The sequence below is a fragment of the Musa acuminata genome, chromosome BXJ2-11 (assembly GCF_036884655.1).
Source record: "Musa acuminata AAA Group cultivar baxijiao chromosome BXJ2-11, Cavendish_Baxijiao_AAA, whole genome shotgun sequence".
Classification (NCBI taxonomy): domain Eukaryota; kingdom Viridiplantae; phylum Streptophyta; class Magnoliopsida; order Zingiberales; family Musaceae; genus Musa; species Musa acuminata.
Window position 1 is genome coordinate 28,750,001 of NC_088348.1, and position 13,800 is coordinate 28,763,800.

A 13,800-nucleotide genomic window follows, 5' to 3' on the forward strand; every position below is an offset into this window, starting at 1 on the left:
TCATTGATCCCCCAAGAAATTATCTACTGTGGAATCTCCGCATGGTTTTATCCTACAAAGAACTTCTTTCTTTGGCTTCCACACACCATCTTAGGCCAACCCTAACTGGTTCTAACAGGGAACATGTGACAGGCACACTCGACCTCCACGTGTGCACAGCAAGTCCACAAACCATATTTGAAACTTTGACTAAGTAAAATACAACAATTTTTTTTTAAATCATTTAGTATGATTAATGATTAGCACTGTCACATATGAATGATCATGATTTAAGATGATCTTCTAATCAGTTACTCAAGTTACCTAATTTTCTACCACACTTATTAGTGGATGCGGTGGTGGACTATTGTGGGTTCCACTTGGGCTCAATTTGTAGTGGAACAGCGGGTGCGCGTAAAATCTTTACGCAGTGGAACCCTATTCTGTTACACCAATAACATGATGCCACGTGTAACAATATTCATTTGTGGAACCCAATAACTCCACTCCTCCAAAAAGCCGCCTTCTTCCGATTTTTATTAAAAAAGGTTGGTCCAAGAAAGAAGATCCTCGCAAATGTCCCTGTTTTATTTTTGCCTTAAAAAGCTGGGCCCGAATACTGACTAGATATAGCGATCTATGATAATAGATCGGCGTCTGATTAGATATGGCGATCTATGATAATATTTTTACTCATGTCTAAAATAATAATTATATTTTAAAAAACGTAATATATAAATTACTCTCGTCATGTCTAAGTTAACAAATATTAGAGTCTGCTTATACGACGTGTTGACTCATAATAAAATATTAATATAATAATATATATAATTTAATTTTTAAAAAATTGATAATAGGCTAATTTAAAACGTGGACCGGTCACCTAATCAATTTCCTTCAAAAATGAGTCTTCTCACGATCTGACAAGCAACACGCTAGCCTTACCTCGACATTCGTCATAGAGGCAGAAGCCTCTTACCACCTACGATAGTCGAAAAGTCCACAATGGAGAGTCAATCCCCCGGGCCTAAAGAGGAAACCACCAGTCGCATTACGCGCTTCAACATCCGAAATTTCTCCCCTGTCATGCCTTGGTTCATGTCTAACATCGTCACCAGATCAATTAGGGTACAGAGAGGGGCGAAGGATCCTATGGGTAGTGCTTTCACCTTAAGAGCCGCCACGTAACTTTGGTTTCTTCGCTCTTTCGAGAGCAGGGTCACCTGCAATATCACGCTCACAATGACGCCATCAGCCTTGGACCTTGGTGTTGGCCGACAAAGGACTCCTCTATTAGTGCGATAAGTAGATCAAGCGCGAGGGGCCACAAGGAGCCTATAGAACTCGTCCTCTCATTCCATATCCTCCGTCTCCTCGTCATCGTCGTAAGGTTCCTCATCCTTGTCCTCATTAGATACTTTTGATATAGGATTGAACCGCACAACTCTTCTCTAATTGGGCTTAACACAAGCAGCAACAGCTCGTCAACCTTAGTAGCAACAGTAGCGGCGACGGCGACAATTACTTTGTTCTCCCCCAACCGTTGTTCCCCACTTTTACTATTGTTTCAGTTGCCATCATTAGTAGTTCTTCTATTCAGGTTCTACTTCTCCGTTTCTCTCATCACCCCTTGCTCGACAACGAATGCATTGTCTTCTTAGCAACAGAGCACGGAGAGGAAGGGTACGTGACGTTAGGAAGTGGAGCAAACAGGACAAGCAAGGTTAGCGTAGATCTTGACATGGGCGACAATACAGGAAAAGTGGAAGGTGTGGGAGCTCTCCGTCGTGAAAATTAATTGGCTCGTCTTCACACGTTTGATTAGGCAACCAATCTACATTTTCAAATCCGTATATATTTTTTTAATTTAAATTATATATATATTATTATATTAATAATTTATTACGAATCAAATAAAATTTAATATTTATTAATTTAAACTTAATGAAGAAAATTTATATGTTATATATTTTAAAATATGAAATTTTATTCACGAGTAACCTATAAAAACTTAAAAAGACCGGTGGTGAGCATGACACTTCCCAATTGCCCTTTATTATTTCCTTCTCTGTCATCTGCGTCGCTCACCGTTTCGGCGATCCCATCACTAATATGGCCGCCGCGAGGGTTCTCCTCCGCGAGGATACGCCGTCGCGCGCGGCCTCCTCCCTGCCCACGGGCCGCCGGCCACCACCGCCTCCTCTGCTGCTGCCCACTCGTCCCAGACCGACTCGGCGGCGGCCGCGTCTAAGCCTAAGCTTACCAAGACCTTCTCCATCTACCGATGTACGAGTGTCTTCTTTGCGCCTGCTGCTGGACCTCCTGCCCTAGCTGTTGGTGGAATCCCGAGGCCTATCTTGGGCCAGTTGCCCTCTTTCATGCCCATAGGTATAACTTCTCGATTCATTTGAATTCTTTTTACATTGTTTGGTATAGCTTTGTTGATTCAAGTTTGCTGCTTGCTGATTGGTCTGTGACTGATTTCATTGTGAAATGAATGAACTTTTGTAATTTTATAATTTTATAATTATAAAACTATAAAATTGGAATTTATAATTTTTCCAACTTAAGAGTTTATCTCTAGAGATCCATTTACTAGATGATATCATATGTAGGCGAACATAAAAAAAAAAAGCCCAAATTTTGATTTCAAAATGACCATTATATATATATTCAGCTAATCATGGTTGAATGTGCACTTGGTGTAGGGTTTTGAATAGGTTTTGATTGACCATTATTATTATTATTATTATGGTTGTTGGTTCCCCACCCACGTCACACACACCACTTTGCCAATTGAAATTTCTTAAATTGCGTACATTTTTAATTATATTTATTTAGTAATTGTCTACTTTCTAGTTTTAATTTTAAATTATATACATGCAGTGCATTTCCAACATTGATAACTCACCAACATATGCCATACGGTAGAAGTCACATTAATCTCATCAATATTAATATCAAGTGTTATTTAAATTTAATAATTTTTAACTATTTTTAAATTTTAAAAATATAAATTTAAAATTGATTTTTAATTTTATTAAATCATAAAAATATGAGGTGTCAACTCTTAATTGACTTGAACAATAACTTAAAATGATCCGATTGACTTGAACCGAATAGGTTTTCAACTATAATCAAATTGAAACGACATCAAATTAGAATGTGTTACATTCCTTTAGGATATCAAATCCATATGAAATGCTTGATCCAACCGATGATGCCTAAAGCTTCCTCTTTGCATGTGATGTGTTTCTTCATCTAGAATAAGAAAACATATGAAGAGTCCAACTCAATAGAAGCATCTCATTTGCATGCGTCCATTTTGAATAAAAAATCATCTAAAACATCTAATATAATTAAATTATCCACTTGTATTTGATGCATTTGTCCGGTATAAAAAGGTACTTAAAATATCTCATTTGCATGTGATACGGACAAAAAAAAAATCTAAGGTATTCCACGTAGCCATAGTTTGCCATTTGTGAGTGATGTGTTTGCTGTAAATAAAAATAATAAAAAAACTTTCAAAGTGCTCAATGTGGTTGGTTAGCTTAAAAGCATCACTTTTGCATTTGATACTTTTAGGTAAGATAAAAAAAAAAGCTTGATGTGACCAAAGTGTGACCTTTGCATATCAAAAAAATATTTAAATTATCTAATGTAATTAAAATATCTCCTTTGGGCATAATAATTTTGTCTTAGATAAAAAGGTAACTAAGGTGGTGTTTATGAAGAACAAAACATCCTTTTTGCAGTGTGTCTCGATTAAAGAAGTATCTAGAACATCTTAAGCAATCATAGCGTCCTTTGTACATCCGATGTATCAAAGTATCCCTTTGAGCATGATGCGTTTACTCAGGACAATTTGTTTTTTATAAGAATCTTATGATTAAAGTATCATCTTTTGTGCAAGATACATCCACTTAGGAGAAAAAAGACATTATAACTCCTAATATGATAAAAGCATCCCTTTATGTGAGATGTATTTGCCTTGGATAAAAAAAAACCTAAATATATTTGCCTTCGATAAAAAAAAACCTAAATCTTCTAATGCAAATGCAAATAAAGCATTCTTGGTACCTTGACAGGATGTAAAAATATCTGATATGACTTACACGACTAAAATATCCTCTTCTACTTGCTATATTAGCAAAGGACAAGAAATAATACCACTTAATAACCTTAGAATATAGGTAATAGATCCCAAAATCTATACTGTGCTCTATGATAGATAAGCTTATACCCCCATGATATAACCATTATATTTAGTCAATTATAACATGACGTATGGATTCTAACCAATGCATCCTGAATATGCCACGTTAAATTTTTAAACAACCTAATAGATATACTATATTAGCATATTATCTAAATGAGAGTAACTCACTATATAAGGCAACCTCTATAAGACCTAATAGATATACTATATTAGCATATTATCTAAATGAGAGTAACTCACTATATAAGTCAACCTCTACATGGCTATTGATTTTGTGTTGGAGTTGACTTGGAAATGAGAAAATTATAAATATAGAGAAAGGGAGAGCAGTGAATCTTTGTCTTCACCATATTATGGCCGACTGGTCCAATCTTCACCAAGATGTCCTAAACCTCACCTTCTCTGAGCTCTCCCTACACGATCTCCTCTGTTGCACCGTTGTATGTGGTGCATGGTTACGCACCATCCGTGATCTTCGTCGATATTGCTCCAAGCTTCGTCACCAAAGCCCTTGGCTCGCATTTAGTGGTAGCGGCGACGATATAGGTAGTGCCACCGATGACCCCTTCGCTGCACACTTCTTCAGCCTCTCAGAACAGAAGGTGTATACCATCCCCCTCCCAGAACCTCCGATTCGTTATTGCCTCTTTGTGGGTTCCTCCCATGGGTGGCTGATCACCATCGATGAGTGGTTCAAGATACGACTATTGAACCCCATCAATGGTGCACAGATCAACATCCCCTTCATCCTCACACTCGATCACATCGTACCCTTTCGTGACCCATGGGGGCACATACGAGGCGCCATCAATAACATCCTCCATAACCAACATCCGGTCGAAGAGATTCCTAAGGTCAACTTCAAGGCCATGCTATCATCAGACCCCTCACAAGGAGACTACATCGTTACACTCATCCACTGCCCCTATGGGGGCATCTCCTTTGCTAGATCTAGTGACAACAAGTGGACGACGATGTCATTGCCTGGTCTCTATGATGATACTATCTTCTATAGGGACCAACTCTATGCGACATTTGATGGAAGGGTAGACATTTGGGATGACCTCAATCAAGAGTGGAAGACGGTGGTGCCTCAGCCAGAGTTGGTTGATATTTACCCCTTCCACATTTCATTTTGGTCACTGGTTCATACTCCCTCATGTGATCTCCTCCATGTTTGGGGGAAGATAATCCCAATGGTGGAGCATAATGATGATATTGAAACTCCACTTATGATAGTTTATAGATTGGACATCCACAATGGCACCTCCGTACAGGTCAATGTCTTATATACATATCTCTTTATCTTGATTATATATATATATATATATATATATATATATATATATATATAAAACATAAAAGATACATTAAATTTTTATATAAGAATCAAACCATAACTTTTAGGTTTTCTTCCTTGAATCCTTCTCATATTATAATTCCTTATTTTCGACGCTTACTTTAGTAATCCTTGATACTTAACAATTCCAACCATTTCAAAATATTTTTTGTCTAGAAATAAATAAACTTATTATCTTTGTCTTCTTTTGTGACTCCAATAAAGAATAAACTTATTATCTTTATTAAATCTCATACCACTTATTAGGAATTAAAAAATAATAAAGCAAAACAAAAGGAAAACATGTAGATACATATTGAATAATAATAAATATACCAAAAAATCGATATAAGATTAATGTGATTAGATACATCTCACCTTATAAAACTTAATTATTCAATACGTGAGATCAATTGCAATACAGTTGATTTATCTCAAATATAAAAACTATTATACATATCTCAGATAAAAAAATGTATTTGTTTTTTCTTACACTCTAGAGAGAAACCCAAGAGTACCCAAGTATTCATCACATTTTGTTCTCTAAATACTCTAGAAAGAAACTCAAAAGCACCTTAGTATTTCTCACATTAAAATAAAGGAAGTAAATCTGAATTTTCAGAAATTCCTTTCCTAGTAAACTTGGTTCATATATATATATATATATATATATATATATATATATATATATATAAAATTTTTAGAATCATTGAATCTATCCGCCTTGCAGCATGAACTTTGGATTTAGTTTCATGAAACTTTTGGAATGGTTGGTCATTTAATTAAAATGTTTATCATGCTAGACTTTGAACCTTTCTGATATCAAACTTGATTATTTTGATAAAACAGGTGAAGAATTTGGGAGAATACGCTATCTTTTTATGCAACAACCAATCTCTTTGTCTCTCTTGTAAAGACTTACCTGAGTTGAAACCAAACCACATCTATTTCACTAATGACTTCTGGTGGTGGAATGATCACCATAGAGAGAAATGCCGGGATGTAATCGTCTATGATTTGGAGAACAATACCTTCTCATATATTTTGCACTCCGATGCTCGTCTAAACATGCCACCTCCTATTTGGATCACTCCCAGTCCTCTGCTTAATGACTGATAGGTGAGTCAAATTTGTCATTCAATTATTTAGTTTAGAGGTTTTGTAATAGCATCCACTTTTTTCATTGTACAATTTATTACCTCATTTACTTTACTACAAATATTGTAAGATGCTCATTTAGTTTCTTTATTTCTCATGTAATTTAGGGGTTTAAGCATTCTCTTGGAGACGCAAAAGAACATGCCGTCAGTAACCTCTCTCTCTCTCTCTCTCTCTCTCTCTCTTTCATGCAGCTTCTTCTTCCTCCTCCGGAAGAAGCCAATGATATCTATATGTACAAGTGAGTCATAGAATCTTTTGCTTTCGATCATTCTCGTCTCTGATCGGTTTGCCTACACCGAGGTGGAAGGCTTCGCTCTCTAAGGTATGTCTGGTGGGATGGGTTATGGCCTTGAGCTTCTCCTAAAGAATTATTCTTATTCAGTTTCAAGTCTTGTGTAATATGAATCCTGATCAGATGATGTGTATGTTTTGTTCGGAGCCTGCTTTATCTGATATGTTTATATCAATATTGGTTTTGGCTGTTCCATATCTAACAATCCAACATCTCCTTACACAGCTCGAAGATGTATAATGTTTCTTATGTAAAAAGAAGTTTGCACTGCCTCAAAGGGATTGCCATTTTCATCACTTAAAAATATAAAGATTCATTCATAAGTGAGATGATGAAACTTCATTTGTTCCCTCGACGTATGATAAGATATCTGAGGCCTTTTGGACCTCGTGATCTTGTCATCTAATGAGTCATCATTGATCCCCCAAGAAATTATCTACTGTGGAATCTTCGCATGCTTTTATCCTACTGAGATGATGAAATGTGATCTCTACTACATTGGGCCAACCCTAACTGGTTCTAACAGCGAACATGTGGCAGGCCCACTCAACCGCCACGTGCGCACAGCAAGCCCACAAACCCATATTAGAAACTTTGACCAAGTAAAATACAATATTTTTTTTATAAAATCATTTATTTTGATTTATGATTAGCACTGTCACATATGAATGATCATGATTTAGGATGATCTTCTGATTAGTTACTCAAGTTACCTAGTTTCCTACCACACTTGCTAGTGTATGCAGAGGTGGACCATTGTGGGTTCCACTTGGGCTGGATCTCGAGTAACCAACATAGTGGAACAGCGGGTGGCCGTAGTTAACCAATTGTTTGAAGCCACGTATAACAATATTCGTTTGTGGAACCCATGAACGCCACTCCTCCCAAAGACGTCCTCTTCAGATTTTTATTTCAAAAAACTTCTTCCACGACCGAAACATACTCACGATTGTACCTTTTAGTTTATTGGATAAAAGAACTGGGCCCGAATACTGAGACAGGTAAACGTAAATAGTAGAAAAATTATTTGTATTCTATCGTGACCGACATGCCGTCCCACTATATGGACTGGTTGTGAGCAGAACAGTTCCAAATTCCCTTTTCCTATTTCCTTCTCTGTCACCTATTTCGCTTGCCGTCTCGGCGATCGCATCTCAAATATGGCCGCTGCGAGGGTTCTCCTCCGCCGAGGATCCGCTGTCGCGCGCGGCCTCCTCCCTACCAACGGCCCGCCGGCCACCGCTGCCGCCTCCTCTGCAGCGCTTTTTCTCCAGGCTCAGCCCCACTCCTCCCAGACCGACTCGGCGGCGGCCGCGGCTAAGCCCAAGCGCACCAAGACCTTCTCCATCTACCGATGGAACCCCGATCATCCGGAGAAGCCGCAACTCCAGCACTACGAGATTGACCTTGGCGAGTGCGGCCCCATGGTCCTGGACGCCCTCATCAAGATCAAGAACGAGATGGACCCCTCCCTCACCTTCCGCCGTTCCTGCCGCGAGGGCATCTGTGGATCCTGCGCCATGAACATCGACGGTGACAACGGCCTCGCTTGTCTAACCAAGATCCCGGCCTCCTCGGCGGCCACGACGATCACGCCCTTGCCGCACATGTACGTGATCAAGGACCTAGTGGTGGACATGACCAACTTCTACAGCCAGTACAAGAGCGTGGAGCCATGGCTCAAGAGGAAGGACCCGCCGCCCACCCCCGGGAAGGAGGTCCCACAGAGCAAGAAGGACCGCGCGAAGCTCGATGGGATGTACGAGTGTATTCTTTGCGCCTGTTGCAGCACCTCCTGCCCTAGTTATTGGTGGAATCCTGAGGCCTATCTTGGGCCAGCTGCCCTCCTCCATGCTCACAGGTATAACTTGTTGATTCATTTGTATTCTTTTTACAATGCTTGGGTTAGCTTTGTTGATTCAAGTTTGCTGCTTGCTGATTGGTCTGTGACTGGTTTAATTGTGAAATGGATGAACTTTTGTTGTTTGGTATCATGTTATCATTATGTTGAGGAGTAATGTTCGGCCGACCATCATGGGGTTGGAAGGTTGATGATCATTGTGAATTTGTTTTTTCTTTTTTGTGTCCTTGAGGAGGAAAGAGAAGATTGGAGTTTATGATTTTTCCAACTTAAGAGTTGATCTCTAGAGATCCGTTTACTAGATGATATCATATGTAGATGAACAGAAAAAAAAGGCCAAAAATTTGATATCGAAATGACCATTACATTTTTTTTTCAGCTAATCATGCCTCCTGCTTGGATTCAATGTGCACTTGGTGTAGGGTTTCAAATAGGTTTACAACTTCTGTATGTCTGTGCATTTGGTGTAGGGTTTTGAATAGGTTTACAACTTCTGTATGTCGGTGCACTTGGTCTAGGGTTTTGAATAGGTTCTCTCTGTTACAGTGTGGTATCTTCCAGATTGTTTTGGATAATCTTTATAATGCTTTATCACAATACATTTTCATTGGTGTCATGTTTTGTTTTAATTCTTCAGTTTATTGCTAGTTGTATGGCTAGGGGCTTCATTTTTGCTCATATGCTGCCTTCAGTATTAGAAATTCTAAAGTTTGGAAGTTTGTTTCTCTTTCCTCACGTTTTATTCACATAAATCGAGAAGTTGTTTCCACGTGTTTGTTTGTATCTATATGAGTATTGTTTTTTGTGATTTATTGCTTCATATGAAACAAGAATGACGGTGAACCTGGTGGTTTATATTGGTAGGAATTTGCATTCCAGTCAAGGTTTAAGAAGATTAGACAAGCCTACTATATTCATATTTTTGAGTTTCATGAAATTATCTAATTTTAGCTGTCTTTTTTAGGATCTTCTGAGAGATAACGAGAGATGATATTTGAGGATTTCTTTATGAGCTAACAAAGGATACTAGGGCTCAAAGGAATTAGACATGGAATGAAAATTAACAAATAAAGAATAATACTCGATGTAAACATGTCTGATTCGTAGGAAAAAGAAGTCAATCATAAAAAGAAGTTTTGGTTGAAGTAAATCCTCCCATTGTAATTTTGGTTGGTTCTAGAAGTTGCTTCACTTGTCTTCAATGTAGTAGGAAACATTGCTCTCCAATGATACCAAATGTTTAGCAGTTTGGGAAGGTAAAAGAAGATATTGAACATCAAGGGCGATGAGTGGATTGTTGATGTGTTACTTGTACACTGGTAAATATAAGTAGAAAGACAAGTTAAATATCGTAATGACTTTGAAAAGCAGGATATAATATAGGGTTTATATAAAGGTGTAAAAGATAGGAAATGGGTGCTTATCTTGGAGTCACTCAAAATCCAGACCGCCTTTAGGAGAAGAAGATAATCTTACACCACTCGCACATAGTATTGAAAGTTCATTGAGTCGTAATTGTTTTCCAGTACTCCTTTTATATAAATCTCATATACAATAAAAAGAGTAACCAGACAAATTTATAACTTGAAAGAATAATGGAATCAATCATCCCATCTTTTATTTCTGGCAAATTTCTTTTGCCTCCAAATTTTCTTTGAGAGAGAATCTTCCTATTAGCAAGATCTTGATTTGGATTATTTGCACTAAAGTATCCGGGAATAATATTCTGTAGACCTTTTATTGTATGGACGGCGTGTCATATGCGACTCAAGTTTGTTGTTAATCCAATCATAGCAATGCAGACCTGGCAGTTTATTTCCTATTACTTCTTATCATTTACCCACATATATTAGCATGTTATCCCTAGAATATGTCATATGTTTCAGGATTCATCCCCTGAAGATTGTTTGGTTTTGTGCTATTATGATGTGTCTTACTCAATAAATGGACTAGGAAAAAAATGAGTTAGAGGCATGAATTATTGCACTACTTTTTTGATGAATATTAGCAACCGGTACAACCCTTTATCTTATTGTTGTCTTTCTTTCTGTTTTTTGTATCCTGGGAGCACTCAGATTAGTTTTTGGTAGCTTTAATTTTGCTTGGATAAGCTCTTCATGGCTAAGGTTTGCTATGTTGTGTAGGTGGATACAGGACAGCCGGGATCAGTACACAAAGGAGCGCCTGGACGCTGTAAATGATGAGTTCAAACTGTACCGTTGCCACACTATCATGAACTGTGCTCATGCCTGCCCCAAGGGACTGAACCCTGCGAAGCAAATTGAATCGATCAAAAAGCTTCAGCTTCAGTAAATTGTTCCTGAGATTTCATTTGTTACTTTGAAGGGGCAGCATCTGGCATTTAGTTATTTATTTTTGCATCAATAACATTCACGGATTAGTTATGTACTTGGAACTCCTAGTATCCAATTGTGCTGAAGAATAATGAGCTGAAACTTGTTGATTTTGGGAAGATATCATTGTAGCAGCAATTTCTATGTTCGAGGTTGATGTGACTAGTTGCTTAAAATGTCTGATGGACTGTTGTTTGATATGAATTACGTTGGTGATTGAATTTGGTGTTACTGAACCTGTTGAATATCTTATTGAATGTTCTACAACCCATTATATGGAATTATAGGCTCTCAAATTGCCTTATGGACTGTTTTTTAATATGAATTATATTGGTAAATGAGTTTGATGCTTTTGAATGTGTAGAACATGTACTTGTCAAAATAAACTATGTTGAAGCTAAATAGCACTATTCTTGAGATTTTGAGCAGGGCAAGAATCTTCAGGTGACCAACCATTTTGGCAGATTAATGAGAGAACTTATATGACTGATACGATGGGTACAACTTCGAGATTAGAACGGGGACTATAACTAAGCAAATTGGCGCTACATGGATGTGCCGTGATAAATTCAACTGTGTGTTTATGTTTTCGTCCTAATAAAGAAGGAACTCCTATGTGCATCGTATGTATCACAGATTACTTGCATCAGATGTATTGTGTATCGTCTCATCTACAATCAAATATTTATTCAACTTGTGAGTATATCGTCTCGAATATTTTGTGCAGAGTCAGCAGATCATGGGTAATAAGTCTTGTTGTAAACATCTATTAAACATGCTTATAGGGATGGCTTGGATGGAATTTTGATCCATCTTCTAAATGATATATAATGAGAAAAAAAAAATTGAGGAGTTGAGATTGTTGACACATAGGGCTAATTATATATTATCTCTTGTAGTTAGCGACATTTAGTATTTTGATTTTTATATTTTAAAAGTTACATTGATATCTTTATAGTTACGATAGTAAAATATCTAGATCCATTTATTCTGTCAATTTTATTGACGAAAATATGAAAACAAATGATAAAAAGATAATTTTAATGTTCAGTAACATACGATGTCGGTGGTGGTGGACAGCGACATCGCTGCCATCGATGTCGACGTAGTTACCTGGCTGCCTTCGACGATGATAAAGTCTGCTCTCACCGCAACGCCACTCATCTCCATGAGGAGCACATCGCCAACCTCATCGTCGCTCGCCTCGTTCTATATCTGTGATAACGCTGACGCAGTTGTCAAGCGACAACTATGTCAGCGTCGACGTAGATGGTGATGGCCGTCGTGACGTCTACAACGAAGATGGTGACCGCCTCGCCGTTGACCTATTGGATGGATTCCAGCCTCAACCCGAGGGGTTGTCTACCTCCTACACGACACCCCTCCCCGGCCTCGCCCCATGCTGCTTTGTATCTATATCAACGCTAACATAGTTGATAGGCAAGTGCATTGACATCGATGCAAATGGTGGTGGTTGACATAGCATCTATGGTGAAGATGGTGGACGTCTCGTAGTTGACCCGTTGGGTGGATCCCAGCCTCGACCTGAAATTGGGGTCACCGGAGCTCCTGTCGTCCACATCTACATCAACATTGATGCAGATGCCGCTTGATAGTGAGGGGCGGATCCTAGCCTTGACCCAAAGCTAGAGCTCCTACCGCTCCTCCTACTATTGCCTGCATATGCGTCGACACTGATGTATATGTCGCTCAAGATCAAGGGGAGCGATAAGAGCTTCGACAACCCCAGATTTGGGTCAAGGTTGGGATTTGGCTAATGGGTCAGTGGTGATGCAACCACCATCTTCAACATAGACGTCATGGCGACCACCACCATCTATGTTGACATCGAGATGGTTGTCATTTGACAACTATGTCAATATCAACACAGATGCAAAGCGACATAGGACGGGCATCACGTTCCTCATGGAGGTGGGTAGCATCGCGATGAGAGCGGACTTATCATCGTTGAAAGCGGCTAGGTAACTACATCAACATCAATGCCAATGATGCCACCATCCGCCACCACCGACATCGTCCATCACTTAACCTTAAAATTCCTTTTTAACCCTTTGTTTCTATCGATAAAACTAATATCATTAGCGTAAAGGGACCTAATTGTTTTACCTTAATTGTCAATAGCCAACTAAAGGAGATAACATGTAATTAACCTCACATATATTGATGCATGATGAGAAAGCTACTATGACCAAACCTACACAATGGCGAAAGAGACCCTCCTTTTGAGATATGATATCGCTATATATTGTTGCACAAAACATGAGGTAATCACAAAATACACTCAAGAGGTAGTGGTGATCAATGAACTGCACAGTAATATCAGTTTGTGGGATAACAATTATATACCCCCTTTGTGAGATTCAACAATAGAACTAAAATGGTGTCCAAACTGCAAATTCTTGAATTCATATGTTAAACCCTAATACTACCTGTAAAAACTTGTGTGCACAAAGCCATGGAGCTAAAAGAAATCAATAGCCTGAAACAAATTGACCTCTAATAGGTAGAAAAATGTCCTTGCATACTTATTGATGTCAATATGTCGGAACATAACATCAAGAGACATCCTCA

The 13,800-nt window shown here is 38.4% G+C and overlaps 2 protein-coding genes and 1 long non-coding RNA gene across 3 annotated transcripts in view; all 3 read left to right on the plus strand.

The window, feature by feature from the left end:
• The window catches only part of LOC103972572 (putative F-box protein At2g33200), a 5,413-nt gene extending 3,636 nt beyond the window's left edge, over positions 1-1,777 (plus strand). The window contains exon 2 of the mRNA XM_065133708.1: positions 1,580-1,777. Within this exon, the coding sequence (XP_064989780.1) occupies positions 1,580-1,777 (198 nt within the window). The remainder of the gene's footprint in view (positions 1-1,579) is intronic.
• A 251-nt stretch (positions 1,778-2,028) lies between these two features.
• On the plus strand, positions 2,029-7,126 carry LOC135626606 (uncharacterized). Its single transcript, XR_010492373.1, has 3 exons — positions 2,029-2,367; positions 6,390-6,659; positions 6,806-7,126. It is a non-coding gene; the product is annotated as an uncharacterized LOC135626606 (long non-coding RNA).
• Positions 7,127-8,078: 952 nt separating this feature from the next.
• LOC103971850 (succinate dehydrogenase [ubiquinone] iron-sulfur subunit 1, mitochondrial) lies at positions 8,079-11,429 on the plus strand. Its single transcript, XM_009385983.3, has 2 exons — positions 8,079-8,854; positions 10,999-11,429. The coding sequence occupies exons 1-2, from the start codon at positions 8,154-8,156 to the stop codon at positions 11,165-11,167; spliced, it is 870 nt and encodes a 289-aa protein (XP_009384258.2). The 5' UTR covers positions 8,079-8,153; the 3' UTR covers positions 11,168-11,429.
• Positions 11,430-13,800: the final 2,371 nt, after the last annotated feature.